Raw genomic sequence first — 24,209 nt, forward strand, 5'->3', positions numbered from 1 at the left:
TCTCTCTCTCTCTCTCTCTCTCTCTCTCTCTCTCTCTCTCTCTCTCTGTCTCTCTCTGTCTCTCTCTGTCTCTCTCTCTCTCTCTCTCTCTCTCTCTCTGTCTCGCTCTCTTCCCCTCCTTTAATTTCTTCCTCTCCTCTCTCTCACTTATCCCAAAAGCCTTTGCAGGATTGTTGGTGCCCACTGGGCTATCTCTATAGCAACCAGAAGCTCCTCTTAGGGTCATTTTGGGGTGGAGTGGGGCTCCTGCCCGGGGTCTATTGTGGCTGTGGCTAGAGTCTGAAGGCCCAGTGAAAGAGAGCCTCGCGCTGAGTGCCTCACAGTGTAGTGTCCCCCTGCTGATCTGTGTGACTGGAGGACAGCAGGGGGGCTGGCTCTGTCTCACTAGCACTGTGTCACAGTCACTAGATGGGCCAGAGATACTCAGCTGCTCTGGAGTCTGGACTCTTGGAGGACAATATTGAATGGAAAATGTTTTGAAATATATTGAAAAGCAATGGGCATATCAGCCTGCATCACAAGAGCCCGGAAGCAGCACTGGGTTCTTCTCTCTCTCACACAGACATACAATAGGGCCCTCCCCTGCCATAGAGCCAGCTGGACATACGGTACATGCATAGGGAATAGAGGTAGGATAGTGTGAGCAGGGGTACATTGCCAGCTGCGGATAAACGGAACAGAGGCTGGTTATTAGATCTGTACAGAGGAGATCACAGGGGGGGGGGCATTAGTCAAACGGCCCTATTCAACAACTGGGAGAGAGAACCAGTGAGCTGTGACCACGCTCTCACACGGGCCAGCCATGCACCACCAGTCACCCAGTCACGGGCCCCTGCCCCTTAAACACCAACCCCTCGCCCACCATCCCAACTCACACCCCCAACGACCCTTACCCCGCTGGGTGTTAAGTCCTTTGCTAGTCTGTATTGGTCTACCAGATATGACTACCAAGCAGTCTGTGTATGTATTCCTCCAAGTCTATCTCTCTACAGTACCATTACCAAATACTCCCCTATCACACCCAGTTTAGTTGAGTTGGTCCTCTGTAGCTCAGCTGGAACAGAGGCTGGTTAGCCTCTCTCTCACACAGACATACAATAGGGCCCTCCCCTACCATAGAGCCAGCCCTATTGTATGTCTGTGTGAGAGAGAGGCTAGAGCACGGCGCTTGTAACGCCAAGGTAGTGGGTTCGATCCCCGGGACCACCCATACACAAAAAATGTATGCACGCATGACTGTAAGTCGCTATGGATAAAAGCGTCTGCTAAATGGCATATTATTACTGATCTCATTTAATAACGAAACCAGTTAACTGAACCCTAACAAATAGCAAAGGCTAAAGTTGACTATTGTTTGAGACGCCTTCTTACAGGTAGAGCCCTTCCTTGGCTGCGCTGTTTAAGACACACCCACCCGTGCATGTCCTAATAAGACAGGTCTGGAGTATCAGTTGCACTGTCATTAGATCTTCCTCTAGCTAGCTAGCACTCCCTTGCTCCTTTTTCCTTATTTCTCCTGTCTTCTCTTTCTCTTGTCATTCCCACTCACTCTCCCTCGCTTTCTTGGCTTGCTCAGTTTCTTTTGCCTTCCTCTCTGCTCTTTTCACCTACTCTCTTTCTCTCTCTTTCCCCCTTTCTCTCCCTCCCACCCTCCCTCCCTCTCCGTTGGACCAGAGTCAAGTTACAGGCATTGTCGGTCCTAGTTACTGATAAACAGGAGACTTAGTTACGCGCCCGCGGATGATTGGCTCTTTTCAACAAAGCCAAGAAAGGGTTGCCCGGGCGACGCAGAGACTTTTTGAAAAAGTAGTGCCGGGGCATGCAGGCGTATTATGAGGAGGAGTGGAGGCATTTTCACAGCTATTACCAACACACAGCTAGAGATGGCATGACCCCCAATACCCTCTGTCGTCTGTGTACCCCCTGTACTGTCGCTAAGCAAGCTGTAACCCCACAGACATTCCCTGTGTAGAACTTAACAATGTGCAAAGCAAAGGCATAATAATATAAGTATTGGTGTCTATCTTACTCAAGCCACTCCATAATGGCGGTCTGGATTAGTGACTGGACATCACTCAGGAGTTTAATTTAATAGGAAGAGCCATCAGTAGCCAGACATTGATAAAAAACCATATATTAAATTGTCTGTATACCAGTTACTGTATCTGTTGCTCTAATGTGGTATGAGATATAAAATAATCCAACCTATTACTCTGTAATGTCAGGCTACTCTAGCCAGCTGAGGAAAGACAGATATATCCACTTACGGTTTGCTGCTCTCCAAAAGTGATTTATTAAGCCCTTGATAGTAACAACATTACGACCATATAGACCACATACAGTTGAAGTCGGAAGTTTACATACACTTAGGTTGGAGTCATTAAAACTTGTTTTTCAACCACTCCACACATTCCTTGTAACCAACTATAGTTTACTTCACTTATAATTCACTGTATCACAATTCCAGTGGGTCAGAAGTTTACATACACTAAGTTGACGGTGCCTTTAAACAGCTTGGAAAATTCCAGAAAATTATGTCATGGCTTTAGAAGCTTCTGATAGGCTAATTGACATCATTTGAGTCAATTGGAGGTGTACCTGTGGATATTTTTCAAGGCCTACTTTCAAACTCAGAAAACTTCCAAAACCGCCAGAAAAAAGCCTGGGGACAAATATTGTACTTTTTGGAGAAATGTCCTCTGGTCTGATGAAACAAAAATAGAACTGTTTGGCCATAATGACCATCGTTATGTTTGGAGGAAAAAGGGGGATGCTTGCAAGCCGAACAACACCATCCCAACCGTGAAGGACGGGGGTGGCAGCATTATGCTGTGGGGGTGCTTTGCTGCAGGAGGGACTGGTGTACTTCACAAAATAGATGGCATCATGAGGAAGGAACATTATGTGGATATATTGAAGCAACATATCAAGACATCAGTCAGGAAGTTAAAGCTTGGTCGCAAATGGGTCTTCCAAATGGACAATGACCCCAAGCATACTTCCAAAGTTGTGGCAAAATGGCTTAAGGACAACAAAGTCAATGTATTGGTGTGGCCATCACAAAGCCCTGACCTCAATCCTATAGAAAATGTGTGGGCAGAACTGAAAAAGTGTGTTCGAGCAAGGAGGCCTACAAACCTGACTCAGTTACACCAGCTCTGTCAGGTGGAATGGGCCAAAATTCACCCAACTTATTGTGAGAAGCTTGTGGAAAGCTACCCGAAACGTTTGACCCAAGTTAAACAATTTAAAGGCAATGCTACCAAATACTAATTGAGTGTATGTAAACTTCTGACCCACTGGGAATGTGATGAAAGAAATAAAAGCTGAAATAAATAATTATTTCTACTATTATTCTAACATTTCACATTCTTAAAATAGAGTGGTGATCCGAACTGACCTAAGACAGCAAATTTTTACTAGGATTAAATGTCAGGAATTGTGAAAATCTGAGTTTAAATGTATTTGGCTAAGGTGTATGTAAACTTCCGACTTCAACTGTAGCTATCTGAAAGCGTTTGCCGTAGGATGTATAGAGACTAGAGACATACCTCTCATTCCTCTTTTTATGTCTCCTGTCACATTTCTGAGGAAACCAAATAAAACGTGAACAAATGACTGCTGTTCAAAGGGGATGGTATAATTGTAGTTTTCATACCTAATTAGTTATTGTGAAACATCCCCACTATTTCACCCCTACTCTATGCTAGACGTCTTTAGCTGCCTACCGCCGCGAGGATAGCCCACAGACACACTGTCATCTCTAAGAAAGGGTTTCAATTATAAATCATTGATCATTTTCCGGATGTTTAAACCTGTCATGGGGGATTTGAAACCTAATAATTATCAGACTACAGTAGATTTACGGACAAAACTTCACAGGTGGATTTTTATTTCTTACAATAATTTTCCCGCTCACCATAGATGCCTATCCAATATAAAACCAATGCCATAACTAATATATTTTACTTCTCTGCACAAATGTAACATGTTCTTGTACAAACTAGAACAAATATTTAAAGACAAATGAAAGCAAATACAGAAGCATGTACCCTTTACATCCACTTCAAAACTACAAGTCTGTGATCAGCCTGTGAGTTGACTTGTGAGTGAATAGGCAATAGGCTCATGCCCACCTGGTGCTCCTCTTGGCTGAGTTATTGATGTTTTAATTGAGTTTTGGCTGGGTGCCTGCCCTGCCCGCTCTCTCTCTCTGCTGCCCAGGACCAGGGCTGTAAACCTTAAATACCTCAGTAGCAGGAAGGCAGCCACCATCTCCTCCTCCTCCACCGTGCCTTGTTCTGTTCTGGTTCCCCTCGGTTTTACTACCCCTCTGGTCCAAGGAACAAAGCTGTACCGGCCCAGCCCACCACACTGGGGTTTAAGAGGAGAGAGAGAGATTAGGCAGGGAGAGAGGCAGATCAGGGGAAATCTACAGAGGCAGGCAGACTAGGCCAGGTGCTCTCTATTACCCACTCCTTCCACTCTGGTCTCTGAGCTGGATGAAAAGGCTTCAACCCAATCTCTCTAGCTCCACACCACAACACTTCTGAGGCACAAATCCACAAAGGTCAAATAGTGGATGCTTATATTTATCCTGTTTCACTGCATGTATAAGTGGGTAACATGTACAAGTGTGAAATGGAAATGTGTAAAGGCTCAGTAAAGGCCCAGGCCCCATACTAACACATCTGTAGTCCCATTAATGAGGCGGATGGAGGAATGTGTGTAAGCCAAACTACATACGTGTGTGGGGAGAGATGGGGTGTGTGTGCGTGCTTGCGTGCCCGTGAGAAAGGGCGATAGAGAAATACAGGGCTCCTCATGGTTGAAGAGGTAGGCTCTAGACTGAAACACCAGTCAACTAATACTAAAGGCTTCTGAAGTGTTTTCACATAAGAATAGAGTGGTTAACTGAATATTACGAGGGCTGCTGTTTTATTGCAGTGGAATGGGATGTAATTGTGGTCTTTTTCAGAGTGAAATGAAGCTTTCTGCTTGACTGAAGGTGAATAATCCCTGGCTCACCAGGAGACTCTTTTGAAGTGAGAGAGAGCGAGGGAATGTGATTGTGGAAGTAAAGGAATAGAGAGGAATCCACCATCCCCCTCTTCCTCCCTTCCTCCTCTCCTCCCGTCCTCCCCCCGTCCTCTCCTTTGGGGAGCTGTTAAGCAGCAGTGCATTGTGGGTGGTAGTGAGGGATGACAGGGAGAGCAGGAATGGAGGGATGAGATACCTTTACCTCCTACGTACAGACAGTGAAGAGGCCTTCAGCCTTCTCCGGTCCTCCTCAGCCTCCTCTCCTCCTTTTCTCTGGGAGGGATAAGAGGCTGTCTAGGGATAAGAGGAATTCCACTGACGTGTTTTTTTTTGTTGCTTTTCATGTATTGTATATAATAACATGTATTTAATGTGTATATGGATGTGTAGTTTAATATGTATATTGTATTTTGACATGTATTGTGCTAAACATGGCTCATGTGGTAAATAGACCTTGGTCTCAGCATTGACTCCCTGTCAAAAAAAGAAAAGAAAATATATTTACATCCCTCCCTCCCTACACAGTGGGGGGTTAAGGGGAAATAGTAAATTACTGTATGACTTCAGTAACGCGCCTGGAGTGACGACCCTCACTTTACTTCGCATCCTCACATCACACAACTATGATATCTCTCCTCAGAGATAGAGGTACTTCATTCTGCTGGCTATGAGTTATGGTTCTGGCCCCGCCACACTCCACTCAGCGAGAGAGATATGAAATACCTTCAGTGCTCATTAAAAGACGCACGCACACAGACACACGAGCACATACACACACGCGCGCACAGTCACACACACTGTTATTAAAGTTCTAGGAGCCGTGTTGCAGCATGTTGACTGTGTCTACCTGTGTGGTGTTATTGTCGACGACCGCTTTATCGTAGATGGAAATTAATTGTTGACAAAATGGAGGGAGGAGGGCGTTGTGACAAGAGAGAGAGAAGACACACAGAGTTAGAACCGCCTGTGGCAATGGAACCAATGAACTCACCCTGCCACACCCCCTCGTGGGGCGGCAGGTAGCTTTGTGGTTAAGAGCGTTGTGCCAGTAACCGAAAGGTCGCTGGTTCTAATCCCCGAGCCGACTAGGTGAAAAATCTGTCGATGTGCCCTTGAGCAAGGCACTTAACCCTAATTGCTCCTGTAAGTCGCTCTGGATAAGAGCGTCTGCTAAATGACTAAAATGATTAAGAAAGATACTTATGAGAAGGGGGGAAATAGCTCTTATATTACATATTTTGAAGTGCTTCCAAATAGTTTGTTATTTTGTTATTGTGCTGCTGAAACATGTCATAAGTGTCATAGGACGGTAGTTAATTATTTGTGCTACCACCAGATGTGTTGACCTCGATGGATCTCTATGTTGTAATCTCCATGTTGGATTTAGTAACCGTGCAGATTCTAAATGAGCACCGTGCAGAGCAGACCCCAGTTTACCTGTCTGGCAACGAAGGGGGCTAACACTGCTACACTCTACCATAACACTATAAGTGTCGAGGAACAAAGGAATGCCTTCAGACTCTTTCCAGAGAGTATGGTTACATGCACACAATAATGCCATTATTGTGAATAGTCAGATTAATATAATAGTTTGATTTACACATTTACATTCTTTGCAAGAACGATTTCCCTAATAATCCTGTTTACATGGACACATCTGAAACCAGCCTACCTGATGGGACTTTGATAAATACAGAAAATCGGCAATCAAAATAAACTTTCTACCACAGCGACCACGTTATTTTTGTGAAGCCTATTTGATTCTGAATTCTGACATATAGATTTTGTTTGTAAAAACTGTTTCTAAAATGAATACTTTTAGTTTTTCTAAAATCACGTCACTCACGTAAAAGAAGGACGCTCGTGCTAGCACATGCAAATAAACCGCTGCAACTCTGATGAAGGTGTTTACGTGTCCTAATAATTTGAAAGATTGCTCAGATATGCTTACTTCGATTATGACCTAATGCCGATTAAGATAAGCAGAGTAAGGTGTTTACATGACTAATGCCAAAATCAGTTTAATATTGAATTATTAGTGTGCATGTAAACGTACTCAGAGAGCGCTAATGGTCAGAGACATGGATCATGCACACACACACACACACAATCCCCTCCTCCACACACACACACGCTTGCCAAGACAGACCTGCACATATAAAAGAGCATTCCTTAATCTCTCTTACAGATGAATGCATTCCTGTGGAATATCTCTGAGTGCCTGTGGAGGTTATTAATAAGAGAGGATGTCTGAGAAAGTAATCTAGTGTGTTACACTGAGTTATACTGAGATGTCAGTCTATGGGTGCTGCAGCCATACCAGTCTAAGGGAGGGGGAGGGAGGGCGGGAGAGAGAGTGAGGGACAGAGTGTGGGAGATGGAGAGAGAGGGTGGCTGCTGCTGCAGAAAGCAGATGTGCTTCAGGTGGGAGGTCTATAGCTCTCTGAAGAAAGAGGGAGAGGGGGAATACTGTCTTTGACCATACATTAGCATGTGTGGGACACTGTATGTGTGTGCCTGCATGCAAGCGCTTGTGTGTGCATGTGTGTGTGTCTGTCTGCTTTTGTGTGTGTGCCTGAGGCAGCTGTGTGACATTAGTCCAATACTGTTCTTACCTTGATCATGAATGTCATAAGATTAGAAAGTTCATAGCATTCATCCATTCTAACTTTGTATTAGGGCTGGAAATTGCCAGGGACCTCACGATATGATTTTATCACAGTACTTACGTGCCGAAATGTATTGCGATACTCACGGTTCTATATGCATTCCAATTCAATACTGTGATTTTATTGCGATTCGATGTTCCAAACATATTTCTCACCAAATGTCTGCTGCAGTGGGACAAGAGAGAGTCTTGAGAAAACGAGTTTTGATCAGTCATGGAATTAAAAGTGCTGAAAATATATTGGCTCCCTATTTAAAAAGAAGATGGAGAACAAGCTGTGAAGGACAAGTACTGACGTTTTTGTGCAGGTACAGCCAACTAGCGCAAAAATAATATTGCAATATTGTCAAAATGATATGATATATCGTCAAAAATAATATCCCAATATATAACTGTATCGATTCCCCCCCCCCCCCCCCCATCACTACTTTGTATGTTCCTTAAATTCCTTAATCTGATTGAGTGATCAGAGAACATTCTTTGATTTACAACCCAGGTGATTTCAAGGTTAGGTTAAGTTTAGGGGAATTTAAAAGCTGTAAGTTTTAGGTCAAATGTAAAACCTATAAGTAATCGACAGTAGTGATTCTTTCTCATGTGCTTTCTTTTCATGTGCTTCTGTGTCTCTTCACTAGTGTGAAAATGTAAGCTAAAATGTTAAGGAAATAAGATACTTTACCCTGGCCTAGCGGTATGAGTAGTTTTGATAGGCCTGATTGACTGTGCTTCATTGTTGACATGTTTTGTGTATTGTTTTGATTTGGTAGGGTGGTTTCGTCATTGTGTTGTGTTGCTGAGTGAGTTTATCACCCAGACAGACAGAGCTATCTCCTCATCTCATACCCTCTTCCCTCTCACAGTGCAGTAGCATGCCACAGGAAGCCTATTCCACATCTTAGATAGCACAGACATTGTTTATTTTACTTTTTAAACACTGTTATTGAAGATCTCCCTCTCTCTTTTCTCTCTCTCTCCATCTCTCTCTCTCTCTTTCCCATATTCCCTCCCCACTCCTCCTCTCTATCGCTCTATCGCTCTTTCTCTTTCTCTCGCTCTCTAGCTCTAGTGTGATGCAGGGTTTGTGAATTCTGTACTCATATCCAGCTAAAAGGAGAAAGCAAAGCAATCTGAGCAGGGAAATATGCTGATAATTAATCAATTTTGTCACTGATTGACTACAGCAGATAAGGCAGATAAAGTAATGGGTAAAGGGGTTTTATCTTGTCAGGAACATGTAATCATATAATCACAGAACCTAGGTCAAACCCTGGTGCATCCTCTGTCTCTCGCTCCATCTCTCTTTCTCTACATATTGTATCTCTCTCTTCATACTCTCCCCCCCTCTCTCTCTCTCTCTCTCTCTCTCTCTCTCTCTCTCTCTCTCTCTCTCTCTCTCTCTCTCTCTCTCTCTCTCTCTCTCTCTCACCTCCCTCTCTCCCCCTCTCTCACTCTCTCCTCTCTCTCTCTCACCTCCCTCTCTCCCCCCTCTCTCTTTCTCTCTCTTGCTCTCTGTCTGGCCATGCTCCAAGGCCCCGGCTACAGAGGAGTATTTAGGTCAGCCCATGGTGGCTGTGTAGTTGCTGTGGCCACTATTCTTAAAGAGTAAGCGTGCGTCTCCGTTTTTTTATTTAACCTTTATTTAACCAGGTAGGCCAGTTGAGAACAAGTTCTCATTTACAACTGCGACCTGGCCAAGATAAAGCAAAGCAGTGCGATAAAAACAACAACAACACAGAGTTACACATGAGATAAACAAAACATACAGTCAATAACACAATAGAAAATCTATATACAGTGTTTGCAAATGTAATAAGTTATGGAGGTAAGGCAATAAATAGGCCATAGTGCAAAATAATTACAATTTAGTATTAACACTGGAGTGATAGATGTGCAGAAGATGATGTGCAAATAGAGATACTGGGGTCAAATTAGCAAAAATAAATAACAATATGGGGATGAGGTAGTTGGGTGGGCTAATTACAGATGGGCTGTGTACAGGTGCAGTGATCGGTAAGCTGCTCTGACAACCGTAAGGGACAGGCACTCAGGAAATAATGTGCATGAAAACGAGTCGTCTCTCATTGAATGACAAAGACTTTATTGAAGAATCCCTACTGTTGACCAATCACTGATGAAGGGGCGTAGACTTCGGCTACCGACTTCGGCTTGCCTGTTGTGCCCGAACAGCTGAAAAAACCTTACTGAAGTCCAAAACGAACAAAAACGTCGCAATATATTCCGAACTGTTTAGTCTGGGAAGCATGTGGACGCCTTAAACCCTCCCTTAATCTGTTCCGGACATACCCCTTCTCGTTCCTCCCCCATCTCTTCGCTCCTTTCCCTCTTTCTAATCAACCTCTCCTCCCCTGTTTCTAATACCCCTCCTTTTTTCCTCCCCCCTTTCCTCCACCTTAGAACAGTCTGGAGGGGAGTAGGAAGAAGTTGCCCCTAGAAACTGATCGAAGGTCAGTTTTGCACTTTCCCTAACAAATCGCTACGGTTAATATTGGGGGAGGGTACAACTGGTCCTAGGTCAGTGCATGAGAGCCACGTCTACCTTTCCATCTGGTGATGAGTAGGAGACACCTGGATATGATGACCTCTGACCTTATAATGAGGGGAAATGGAGAGCCGGAACTCGATTAGAGGAGAGAGAACAGAGAGGTAGGAAGAGATGCTGAGTTGCAGAGTTAACCGCTAAGTAGATCTAAGCGGTGAAAATCAATTAAGACGGTATGTGTCTTCCAACGAGACGACGAGAGCACTTTGATTGCTGCTGATTTGGGAAGTTAATGAACCCTGATAAAGCAACAGGACCCTGTAGCCACCAGTGACCTCGTCCCCAGGATAATTGCTAGCAAATATAACCGAGAGAGAGAGAGAGCCGGCTGGTGGATGAGACCATCCAGTGATCCATCGTGTGACTGTATTCCTGTAGTGTAGAAATGCCATCAGGCTCTATTCTCGGTCTCTGTCCTCACAGCAGATGAACATCGCATGACACCCGGCGAATTATTGCCAGCTAATTTAATAGACAATGAACATGAAACTCTCTCCACTCTCTCCCCCTCTCTCGCTTTCTCTCCCTTGGCTTCTTAATCTAATATACCTTGTAATGCAATTCCAGCTTTCAGCCACCACCATCTGAAACCTTAGGCCTATAGTGACAACATGGGCAACCAACAGCAAAGCACTCTGTTCTATCTGTGTTTAGAATCTCAGGTCCAGTGTAACAACTCGTTGAGCAGCCTCTAGCTGTGAGAGAGAGGACAATGGCCTAGACCAGCCTATTGTGGATAAGATGGAGTAACAACAGCTAAATAGCAAATCAAGCTGTTAGTCCTTCATTTGGACTCATTTTAGTAGTCGTCTTGCTGTAACAGTGGCTCTTTTCTTCTCCCTGGGTCTGGCCTTAAATGGGGATAACCACAGGTTAAAATGGAAGCAGCACACAGCCTTAGACGGGAATGGCTTGGTAACAGGAGAAGGGTCTATAACGTTATTCCTACAGTGCCTTCAGAAAGTATTCACACCCCTTGACCTTTTCCAGATTTTGTTGGGTTACAGCCTGAGTTTAGCATGGATTAAATTGAGGTTTTGTGTCACTGGTCTACGCACAATACCCCATAATGTCACAGGGGAATATTGTTTTTATAATATTTTACAAATTAATAATAAATGAAAAGCTGAAATGTATTGAGTCAATAAGTATTCAACCCCTTTGTTATGGCAAGCCTAAATAAGTTCAGGAGTAAAAATAAAAAAAGTTGCATGGATTCACTCTGTGTGCAGTAATAGTGGTTAACATGATTTTTGATTGACTACGCCATCTCTGTACCCCACACATACAGTTATCTGTAAGGTCCCTCAGTTGAGTAGTGAATTTCAAGCACAGATTCTACCACAAAAACCAGGGAGGTTTTCCAATGCCTCGCAAAGAAGGGCACCTATTGATAGATGGGGGGGGGGGGGATAAGTGATCAATTACACTTTGGATGGTGTATCAATACACCCAATCACTACAAAGATACAGGCGTCCTTCCTAACTCAGTTGCTGGAAAGGAAGAAAACCACTCAGTTACGGAGTTAAATGGCTGTGATAGGACAAAAATGAGGATGTATCAACAACATTGTAGTTATTCCACAATACTAAACCTGCATGACAGAGTGAAATAAGGACGCCTGTACGGAAGAAAAGTGTTCCAAAACATGTATCTTATTTGCAATAAGGCACTAAAGTAAAAAATATGGCAAATAAATTATTTTTTTGTCCTGAATACAAAGCGTTATGTTTGTGCCAAATCCAACACAACACATCACTGAGTACCACTCTTCATATTTCCAAGCATGGTGGTGGCTGCATCATGTTATGGGTATGCATGTCATTGGCAAGGGCTAGAGACTTTTTTAGGATAAAAATAAACGGAATAGAGCTAAGTACAGGCAGAATCCTAGAGGAAAACCTGGTTCAGTCTGCTTTCCAACAGACACTGGGAGATAAATTCACCTTTCAGCAAGACAATAACCTTAAACACAAGGCCAAATATTTGATCAACAACCAACTTGAAGAATTAAAAAAAGGAATAATGTGCAAATATTGTACAATCCAGGTGTGCAAAGCTCTTAGAGACTTACCCAAAAAGACTCACAGCTGTAATTGCTGCCAAAGGTGATTCTAACATGTATTGACTTAGGGGGTAGAATACTTATCTAATCAAATGTTTTATTTTCCATAAATGTTTTCTAAATATTTGAATTTTTCTACGACTTTGACATTACAGATTATTGTGTGTAGATCGTTGACAAAAAAATACAATTAAATCATTTTCAATCCCTCTTTGTAACACAACAAAATGTGTAAAAAGTCAAGGGGTGTGAATACTTTCTGAAGGCAATGTAGTTATTTACATTAAATTAACGGCATTTAGCAGACACTCTTATCCAGAGCGACTTACAGTTAGTGAGTGCACATATTATTTAATGATTAATTTATCCTATCCCAGGTATTCCTTAAAGAGGTGGGGTTTCAAATGTCTCCGGAAGGTGGTGAGTGACTCCGCTGTCCTGGCGTCGTGAGGGAGCTTGTTCCACCATTGGGGTGCCAGAGCAGCGAACAGTTTTGACTGGGCTGAGCGGGAACTATGCTTCCGCAGAGGAAGGGGAGCCAGCAGGCCAGAGGTGGATGAACGCAATGCCCTCGGTTGGGTGTAGGGACTGATCAGAGCCTGAAGGTACGGAGGTGCCGTTCCCCTCACTGCTCCATAGGCAAGCACCATCGTCTTGTAACGGATGCGAGCTTCAACTGGAAGCCAGTGGAGTGTGCGGAGGAGGGGGGTGACGTGAGAGAACTTGGGAAGGTTGAACACCAGACGGGCTGCGGCATTCTGGATGAGTTGTAGGGGTTTAATGGCACAGGCAGGGAGGCCAGCCAACAGCGAGTTGCAGTAATCCAGACGGGAGATGACAAGTGCCTGGATTAGGACCTGTGCCGCTTCCTGTGTAAGGCAGGGTCGTACTCTCCGAATGTTGTAGAGCATGAACCTGCAGGATCGGGTCACCGCCTTGATGTTAGCGGAGAACGACAGGGTGTTGTCCAGGGTCACGCCAAGGCTCTTCGCACTCTGGGAGGAGGACACAACGGAGTTGTCAACCGTGATGGCGAGATCATGGAACGGGCAGTCCTTTCCCGGGAGGAAGAGCAGCTCCGTCTTGCCAGGGTTCAGCTTGAGGTGGTGATCCGTCATCCATACTGATATGTCTGCCAGACATGCAGAGATACGATTCGCCACCTGGTTATCAGAATTACGTGTTTTACTCTTCTATTATTTCTCTATTTTCTTTCTCTCTGCATTGTTGGGAACGTCCCAAAAGTAAGCATTACACTGTTGCACTACACCTGTTGCTTACAAAGCATGTGACAAATAACATTTGATTGGATTTGATTTGGAATAGGGTGTCATGATTGCATTTTATGATCACTCTGGAACAATTTAATTTCTCCCTGTAGTAAGGATAAGTATATGTCTGTTCCTGTGTTGTAATCCCACCTGTTCCAGTGCTGTCGAAGGGATGTTATTCCCTGTTAGCCCCCCTTCTCTCTTCCTGGGGTGAAAGGAGTCTTTTGTGTCCCTTCCTGCTTGCTGCTCTGCTCTCCTCTCCTCACAACTACGGCTGAGTGACTGACTGACTAAGTGAGAGCGCAGTAATCCCAGTTAGCTCACACTTTAGTCTGTGATTGTACCGTAGGGGAGGAGGAGGAGGAGGAAGAGGAAGAGGAGGGGGAAGAGGTGGAAGAAGAGGGGTCTCGGGACCCACGAGCGAGATGCAGGTGTCGAGTGGGATTTTGCTGGGACAGCTGTGTGTGTTTTTGTGTATGTGTGTCTGAGTTATGACATGAAGTGAATTTTGCTAGTCTAGTGGGATAGGACACCTCTTTGACATCATCACCAGCGCTTCCAAAACAGCCAGGGCCGCAGAGTTACAGATAGACACAGAATATGGCAGGGTACACTTTTGGACACTACCTCTGGCAGCCTCAAAAGAGGAGTAGTGGCCAGAAGCTCTCCTCCTCTCCTCTATTACTGTCAGTGTGTCTGGAAGCACTCAGTGAAAGCCCCTCTCATCTCCCCAGACATATTTATTCTCAGGTATGTCCATGGTTACGTTTCAACTGGCACCCTATTCCCTATATAGTGCACTACCTTTGACCAGATCCCTATGGGCCTTGGTCAAAAGTATTGGACTATAAAGGGAACAGGGCGCCATTTGAGACGCAGTCCGTGTGTCTGTCTTCAGGCCAGAGCAGATCAAAGCTGCGGCCAGACGTACATAAACACTAATCCTGTTAGATAAAGGATTCTGGGTGTAGAGTCCACCGGGCCTGCTGGACAGACAGGGATGAGACACAGATACAGACGGACAGAGACCGATAAAGATAGTGCGAGCGAGGGAAGGGATGAGCTAAGATATTACATTTTTGTCATTTAGCAGACGCTCTTATCCAGAGCGACTTACAGTTAGTGAGTGCATACATTTTTTTGGTTTTGTTTTCATACCATGGGAATCAAACCCACAACCCTGGCGTTGCAAACACCATGCTCTACCAACTGAGCTACATCCCTGCCAGCCATTCCCTCCCCTACCCTGGGCCAATTGTGCGCCACCCCATTGGTCTCCCAGTCGCAGCCGGCTACGACAGAGCCTGGATTTGAACCAGGATCTCTAGTGGCACAGCTAGCACAGCGATGCAGTGCCTTAGACCACTGCGCCAGATATGTAGTAGACTAGCTCTTCCTTCACTTGAATGGACTGCCAGTGGAGGAATTACAGTTGACACTGACAACTCTCCGCTGACTTTGCACAATTCATTCCTGGTGAAGGGGAATATGAGTGAGAGCAGCAGTGTGGATGGGAAACATATAGGGAGTGTCCCAAATGGCACCCTATTCCCTATGTAGTGCAATATATAGGGAACGGGGCCATTTGGGATGCAGCCATAGTTCAAAAACTTTAAAGAGTGAACTGATAGAAGAGCTCCAGCTTTTTCTAGTGGTCTATAAACCTGCCAGTATTTCTCGGTGAACCCAGTCACTCTGCACATTCCTGTAGAGTTAACCATTGATCCTGGAACATGGTTTCATTTAAAGGGCCACTGGTCAGACTCACGGCCAACGTTCCTACTACCTGTCCCTGACACATTGCCTATATTTAAACACTATCATGCTATCATGATAAAGTCACATCCCAGTAGTCTGGCAACAGAGATGTTAAAGTTATATTAGTGATAGTTGATAATGGTACTAAAATGATTTGCCGTGGTGTCAGTATCTCCTGTCCTCCCCTGATTGATACCTATGGCAGTTGTGTGGGTTTGTGTGTGGAGACGTGATTGATGTGTGTGCCAGTTGTGTGTAGGGAGAGACAGATGCACAGCTGTCTGTCTGTCTCAGGGAGGCCCCAGTCATCCCCAATCATCTGCAGTGATTATCTCTGTCAGCTACAGTTTCTTTGTTTCCTGCTCTCCTTTCCTCTCCTCCCCACACTCGCATAATATACATCCACTTGGCAACTACTAAGAACCTTTCCGTCCTCATTTAATCTATTCATTTCCCGAACCAATCATCTCATGTCATGCATATTGAATTCCTGAGTAATAGATAGATTGATTCTAGTATGATTGTCTTTCCCATTCTGTCAGTCTGTAGGATATAATGGTCATTATGGTAGAGATGATGAGAGAGGAGGTGATTTCCCCTGTTCTTCTTACTATCACACAGACAGCAGGATATCTGGCAGCATGTCTGTAGGCTGCTGATATGTGATCCTACATCCTAGTCTGTCTGTTTGCTCACACTGTGTGATAGAAACTCTTCTACTGGATCCAGGGCACAACGGTTAGTTACCAAGTTCTTATAGGGAAAAGTTTCACTGTGTGTGTGTCTGCGTGAGAGGGAGAGAGAGAGATTGCACTTTCTCAAGCAGATTTTTGAGAAAGCCAAACTGTCAGTGAAAGTGTGGGATTGACTCTAAAGTCAAACAACCTGTTTGTTTGCTCTGTACCTGATAGGCCAGGGGCGGTTAGGTGTGTCACAGGGAAGGAGGGAGCTGATATCACTCTAGACACTGATTGGTCGAGGTACGGTCGGTTTCGAATCATTGTTGTGATTCAAATATTTGAACGTTCGGAGAGAGAAAGGGGTCAGTTGGTCGCTTTGTGGCGTTTTATTATACCTGCTAAATAGGGCTCAGTTTTCACTGGTTTTCATTGGTCGCTGTACCTTTACATTTTTATTGCGCAATAAAACGTGGTTGCCAGTAAAATAAGAAAAAATTACTTTATACTGACTTGCCTTCTAGTATGTCTGTTGTAATAATTGTTGGCTTTCTTCAAGGATTAAACACTATTCCTCATATTACCATGCTATTTGACTGTGGTAAATGTCAAAATGATTTAAATAATCACATTTCCACTGCAAACAAGCCAATGCAGGGAAGGATTGGTCTTTGTGTGGAATGCAGGGGTTGTCCTTTCCTTCTTTCCCCTGTCATAGTGATTTAGGAGCGGAACATACCACTCTCTTCCTAGTGTGGGGGGGTCTGAATCCCCCCTCTGTCTCACACGGGTGGGGTTGACAGGTTTGCGAGGGGAACCTGTCGACTGTCGTACAGATGAGACGTCTGTCGTTTGTTTTACCACCCTCTCTCTGCTTCTTCCGTTATCTGTGAAAACACTGCTGTCGTCGTTGGATGGAGTGGGTGGCCACCAGGGTTGTGCTCTGCTTCATTTTTTAGTTCATTCTATTGAATTGAAAATCACCTGTTGTTTCTATGAGGATTTTTCAACATCATTTCTAACATTTAAACATGCTTCCTAAATTGTGAGTTGAAAAATAATTTACCCCACACCATGATGACCACACTCTGTCAGTGACAGACCATAGACAGAAAGTGACAGCATTGTCATCGATCCCCAGAATGGGTGGGTGGGTGGGTCAGTTAGTGATATAGACAAAGATGTTGTTGTCACTCACTGTGACAGCTGGGGACCTTGGTGGAATGTCCCAGTGTCCCAGTGTCTAGCTCCATCATAGTTAAGATGGCTTATAAAATACAGGGACTGGCTGGTGTCATGCTTATCACTGTCTCACAGTCTGTTAACAGCCTTAGCACCTCCTGCCTCATAAACAAGATGCTCCTAGACACTGATCTAAGGTGAGTTTTGAGTTTCTCCCACTTATGGATAGGATTGAGGCAGTTATTGCTGACTAGATCTGTGTCTATGGAAAACAGATTGCGGTTTATTTCATTTTATTAATCCAATAAGCACAATTGCAATCATCATATCTATGATTCATTCACTGCTACAGCTCGGCAGTATATTGTCTGGCTGAGATGACTAATAAAACAATGAGTGATATGCTGTGACGTTAAGGAGTTTTATTGCTTAGATAATATATTAGTTTATTTACGTTTGCACTAGTATATCAGTCTCATATCTTCTTAATGGTTATTACTAGTTCATAAATGCTTGGCATATCGTAATTGCCGCTCGGGCGGCAGGTAGCTTAGTGGTTAAGAGCGTTGTGCCAGTAACCGAAAGGTCGCTGGTTCTAATCCCCGAGCCGACTAGGTGAAAAATCTGTCGACGTGCCCTTGAGCAAGGCACTTAACCCTAATTGCTCCTGTAAGTCGCTCTGGATAAGAGCGTCTGCTAAATGACAAAAATAAAGACAAAAAAAATTAGAAAACTGTAGCACACTGGCGATCTTGATGCTTCCAACAAATGTAATTGATCTTATTTCACCAAAGTTTCAGACTCCATAGACCTTCATCAGGATATTTCATTGTGACAAACTCAAATATACTTGTAAACGGCATCTTTGTAATGTGGTGTTTTATATCACCCTGGGATGGGTCCTGTCTTCCCCCATGTCACTCTGTAGTCCTGTTTACCGTCAGAGAGCTCCTGTTTCCATGGTGTCTGAATGTGACACACCCTGGGATGACTGGCTGTGATCTGCCCAGGGACACCCTGTGTGTGTGTGTGTGTTGCCCTCTCATTGATCCCAAATAGAACAGCTGGGGAGATATAAATAGCATCTCTCTCTCTAGCAATCTCTCTTGGGATGCCACAGGAAAGAGAGAGGAAAAATATGGCAGACCTGTAAAACTCTCCCTGTATTTAACCTTGTTCTCCCCTGTTAATGGCCTGTTGACAACCCTCATTCCCTCAGCATTGTGTGTGGGGAACAGAATGAAGTTCAGTGGATCTATGTAGTAACTTACTTAGAGAGTCAGGACTGTGTGCATGTACTTCATGGCCAATACAGTAGGCCTTTTCCTGGTTAGTTTACTCAGTGAGTGAATAGCTTAGATTGCCTTTTGAGTACACTGTGAACAGGCGATGAAACATGTGTCAAACACATCATTCAGCCCACAATCAAGACGGCTTGAGCTGTACTCTCAACTGCAACGGGTTTAGAGTGCTACTGTTGTCTTAAGCTGAGTGCCAACAGCTAGTGTCAGGACCTGCTTCACCGCTGCTTAATGACAACACTGAACAGGTGACTGGAACCTCTTACACCTGGCTCCTGCATTATGACTTTCTGGGGTGTGTGTGTGTGTGTGAAAGTGTGTGTGCACGCATACGTTTGTCTGACCATCCCTGCTTGCATATGTGTTTGTGTTTCAATCAATCAGCTGTTTGATCTAGCTTCTAGACCACCATGTGTACTAACAGTGTATTGTGCGGACAGACAGGCAGAGGGACAGGTGGGGAGTGGACAACTGGGTAGGCTACTCTGTAACGGATGGCTAATGTAACAGATACTCTCTGTGTTAGTAGAGCACAGTCTCTCTACCGTGAATTAAGGGAATGTGGGTGTAACAGAGTGGAAAACATGGGTCGTCTTGCTCTTCTTTGTCTGATGATGATGACACACTGGCCAACACTTTAGAGAAGAGGGAGAGGAGGAGGAGGAGGAGGAGGAGGAGGAGGAGGAGGCTGTGAGGAGGAGGAGGAGGAGGAGGAGGAGGAGGAGGAGGCTGTGAGGAGACAATGGTATCAACACCCTGTCTGTTAAACAGTGTGAGGCAGTTTGATGAACAGAGGCACTGACGGGGGCGGGAGCAGAGAGGGGATATGGGAAGGGGGGAGGCGGGGTAGAAAGTGGTATAGGGGTCCTGAGAAATGACCTAATTTGGGGGAGAGTGACTGACAAGGCACCTGCCGCTCAGCCGCCTCTCTCAAGCCCGCATACACATTGACTCAAAAAGACTCCTGCAACCCGATCTCCCACTCAGAGACGTTTCAACAGTATTTCAACTGCTGCAGCCACCTGTTGGCAACTCTCCTCCTACATCACAGATACCACAGTATTAGAGCCCTATAGGCTCTCTCTGTATGCTTGGTGTTGAACATATAGCCTAGCCCTATAGACTTGGATTGATCAGTTAGAGTTAGCAGTTTTGAGTTGTCAGCTCTCTCCCTATAACCCAGCATTAAAACGAATGGGCCCAGGCCTGTAGGATCTACACTGAGTATACCAAACATTAGGAACAACTTCCTAATATTGAGTTGCACCCCCTCCCTCCCCCCTTGCCCTCAGAACAGCCTCAATTCGTCAGGGCATGGACTCTACAAGGTGTTGAAAGCGTTCCACAGGGATGCTGGCCCATGTTGATTCCAATGCTTCCCACAGTTGTGTCAAACTATTGAGCATGAAAAACCCAGCTGCATTGCAGTTCTTGACACAAACCGGTGCGCCTGGCACCTACTACCATAAACCCTGTTCAAAGGCACTTAAATCTTTTGTCTTTCCCATTCACCCTCTGAATGGCACACATACACAATCCATATCTCAATTGTCTCAATATTCAAAAAGGTGTTCTTTAACCTGTCACCTCCTCTTCATCTACACTGATTGAAGTGGATTTAACAAGTGACATCAATAAGGGATCATAGGTTTCACCTGGTCAGTCTATGTCATGGAAAGAGCAGGTGTTCTTGATGTTTTGTACACTCAGTGTATATGATCAGGGGTGCAAATTTCACTGGGGACGGACGACGACATTACATTTAAGTCATTTAGCAGACGCTCTTATCCAGAGCGACTTACAGTTAGTGAGTGCATACATTTTTTTTAAACTTTTTTTTTCATACTGGCCCCCCGTGGGAATCAAACCCACAACCCTGGCGTTGCAAATGCCATACTCTACCAACTGAGCTACATCCCTGCCGGCCATTCCCTCCCATACCCTGGGCCAATTGTGCGCCGCCCCATGGGTCTCCCGGTCGCGGCCGGCTACGACAGAGCCTGGATTCGAACCAGGATCTCTAATAGCACAGCTAGCACTGCGATGCAGTGCCTTAGACCACTGCGCCACTCGGGAGACATGTCCCCCCCCCCCCCCCCCCCCCCCCACATTCTGAAATTGCATTTTTGTCACCCCCAGTTTTATCATTGGAATTTGATGCAAAACAAGGCAACGGTGTGCTTTAGGACATGCGGACGCCTCCGAGCGGTCGGGTAGGCTGTTTGGAGTGTTAATCCTACTGTCCCCCCCACTTCTAAAACCAAAGTTGCGCCCCTGTATATGATATATGGGTTAGTAAGACTTAGCAGTTTTCAGTTGTTCCACGAGTTGAAATCAAGATCAGATTTGTTTAATGACTTAGGTGGAATCAGGTGGAATCACAAGGAGACCTACTTAATTCAATCTACTGTAGCAGAGAGAGAACAATGGCATGACAAACAAGTGGAGCTCAGCACAGAGAGAGAATACTGGCAGAGACTGAAGAAAATATAAGCCAGTCCTTCCCAAGTCTCACTGTAACATAATATTTGTCCGGAAATCGCTGTGAGCAGCACACGTCTCTCATTTGTGGGAAGTGTTGGTGGTCACACTCTTGGGATGCGTCCCAAATTGCACTATATTCCCTATAAAGTGCAGTACTTCTGACCAGAGCCACTGGGCCTTGGTCTAAAGTAATACACTACATAGGGAGTAGGGTGCCATTTGGGATGCACCCTAGATCTCCTCTGAGAAGAGATATGTGCCGTTGTCAGCCGTTAGGATTGAGATATTTACTGTACGTAATTAAAGTTTGTTTCTGGACAAGAGGGGGAAAATACTGACACTTTCATGTCATTGACAGGACAGGTTATTTATTCAAATGATACAGTGCCTTGCAAAAGTATTCATCCCCTTGGCGTTTTCCTATTTTGTTGCGTTACAACCTGTAATTTAACTGGATTTTTATTTGCATTTCATGTAATGGACATACACAAAATAGTTTTTAAAAAATCTAAAAAATAAATAACGGAAAAGTGGTGCGTGCATATGTATTCACCCCCTTTGCTACAGATTTGAGACTGGGACGGAGGTTCACTTTCCAGCAGGACAATGACCCTAAGCATACTGCTAAAGCAACACTTGAGTGGTTTAAGGGGAAACATTTAAATGTCTTGGAATGGCCTAGTCAAAGCCCAGACCTCAATCCAATTGAGAATCTGTAGTATGACTTAAAGATTGCTGTACACCAGCGGAACCCATCCAACTTGAAGGAGCTGGAGCAGTTTTGCCTTGAAGAATGGGCAAAACTCCCAGTGGCTGGATGTGCCAAGCTTATAGAGACATACCCCAAGAGACTTGCAGCTGTAATTGCTACAAAAGGTGGCTCTACAAAGTATTGACTGAATAGTTATGCACGCTCAAGTTTTCAGTTTTTTTGTCTTATCTCTTGTTTGTTTCACAATAAAAAGTATTTTGCATCTTCAAAGTGGTAGGCATGCTGTGTAAATCAAATGATACAAACCCCCCAAAAATCCAGGTTGTAAGGCAACAAAATAGGAAAATGCCAAGGGGGGGTGAATACTTTTGCAAGCCACTGTATATGCCTACCAGTGACTCTGTCTACTTGATTTAATGTCTTTGATCGGGACAGTTATAACAAAATGTTCTCAATCATTAACTATTCAACAACGTTGACACCAATCTTCATGTGTTTAATGTGGTTGAACTGTGGTTGGCTCTACTTCTGCTCTGGAATAAATCCACTTAGATGATGATCACTTCTATATTCAACAAAATGCTAAACAAATCTTAACAAATCTTCATGGCTTCAATTGTGTACATGAGTTCTGATCCACCTTTTAACTGTTCCATGCTCTGTAGTTCATCCATTTAACCCTAGCCTCCCTCTCTCTCCTCCCCCTACCCAGACGGGATCCATCGGGTCACAGCCCTGTGCACCCTGCGTGTCACCATAATCACAGACGACATGTTAACCAACAGCATCACGGTACGCCTGGAGAACATGTCTCAGGAGCGCTTCCTGTCCCCTCTGCTGTCCCTCTTCCTGGAGGGTGTGGCAGCCGTGCTCTCCACCAGGTACTTTGTCTGCTCCTACTTAGGGTTCCGGAAGATTCTCAGTATCAGGAGGGAATAATAATCCACCAACCGGGATTTCGGTCTAACCTGGGAATTTTGGGGAAAGATATTGAAATGTTGTAACTCTAGCTTCTACTCCATGGAGGTCCATGTAGCCATTCTGTTGCTGCTACAGTACTTCTGCTCCCTATGATCATAAGATTCTCTACTCGCTATTCCCTACTCTCCACCAGCCGCCAGGCCGTCTTTGTGTTCAACATCCAGAACGACACAGACGTGCGCGGCGCCATCCTCAACGTGACCTTCTCGGCGCTGCAGCCAGGGGGTCCCCCAGGGAGGTACTTCCCCTCCGAGGAGCTGCAGGAGCATATCTACCTGAACCGCACCTTGCTCCGACTAATATCATCACAACAGGTAACCTACTCACACCAGGTCATTTGAATGAATCCCAAATCGACCCCTACCTACCCTATAGGCACTCCTGTAGAACTGGGTCATGTACAGTTGGCACGAAATTGAAGAACATTCTCAGAAACTCGAAGGTACTAGCTGAACAATAATAAATATTTGTTGTTGTTTTGAAAAGTTTAGCTACTGTGTGCCCTAATGAACACGACTCAGGTTTTCCCGATCTAAGTCAGCCACTGATTCGAAGGAGCGAACGAAAACCAACGCCCCAGTTCAGTTTCTGGATTTGAGCGATTTCCTAATTCATTGTATCCATTCCAGGTGCTTCCCTTCGACGACAACATCTGCCTGAGGGAGCCGTGTGAGAACTACATGAAGTGTGTGTCTGTGCTGAAGTTTGACAGCTCCCCGCCCTTCATCTCCTCCAACACGGTGCTGTTCCGTCCCATCCACCCCATCAACGGTCTGCGCTGCCGCTGTCCTGCAGGCTTTACCGGGGACTACTGCGAGACGGAGATAGACCTCTGCTACTCAGGACCCTGCAGGAACAACGGGAAGTGTCGCAGCCGAGAGGGAGGCTATACATGCGAGTGTCAGGAAGACTTCACTGGTGAGTTGCTCCACTCGGTGAATGAGTTGTTTCTATACTGGATTATCCTTTGCTAGCCTGTTCTTTGAGCTGTTGTGCGGTCTTGCCAAGGGTGTGAAATGGCCATAGTAGTTGGCAAAGTAGCATAAACAGATCTGGGACCAGGCTAATACTTTACTAGGTCTCTAAGAGCTTAAAATTATATGTAGGTACTTTCTGGTAAGTCACCCCATCCACCATCAGAGTGTAGCTTCCAATTTGGGTGATGCACGCATTTCATGGCAGTCATTTTGGCTGCAGATCAACTCTGGTGTTTGCCAGCAGCAGGATGCGCCAACCCACTGATGAACCATCAACTACAAATGACCCCTTTACTAAATGGGAAAGCATGTGGTCTTTCTCAATGTGATTTATGTTTGAGATGAGGTTGGAATGCTGTCTAGCTGGCAGCCCCAGGTACACTCTATAGTAGGCCCTACTCCCTACTCCTTTCTTTGTGCCTATGAGTGATGGTTGAGGGTGCTATCAGTGCTATCCTGAGTGCTATCAGATGCACTCAGAAAGTTTTTATTATGGAGTTTACAGGTCAACTGAACGGGAGCTTTCATCATG

The 24,209-nt window shown here is 44.9% G+C and overlaps 1 protein-coding gene across 1 annotated transcript in view; it reads left to right on the forward strand.

Moving 5' to 3' along the window:
• The window catches only part of LOC311129228 (cadherin EGF LAG seven-pass G-type receptor 1-like), a 135,327-nt gene that overhangs the window by 26,557 nt on the left and 84,561 nt on the right, over nt 1-24,209 (forward strand). The window contains exons 2-4 of the mRNA XM_084161529.1: nt 22,432-22,600; nt 22,834-23,014; nt 23,330-23,618. Of these exons, the coding sequence (XP_084017655.1) occupies nt 22,432-22,600; nt 22,834-23,014; nt 23,330-23,618 (639 nt within the window). The remainder of the gene's footprint in view (nt 1-22,431; nt 22,601-22,833; nt 23,015-23,329; nt 23,619-24,209) is intronic.

The sequence above is a fragment of the Coregonus lavaretus genome (assembly GCF_964263955.1).
Source record: "Coregonus lavaretus genome assembly, chromosome: 5".
Taxonomy (NCBI): Eukaryota; Metazoa; Chordata; class Actinopteri; order Salmoniformes; family Salmonidae; genus Coregonus; species Coregonus lavaretus.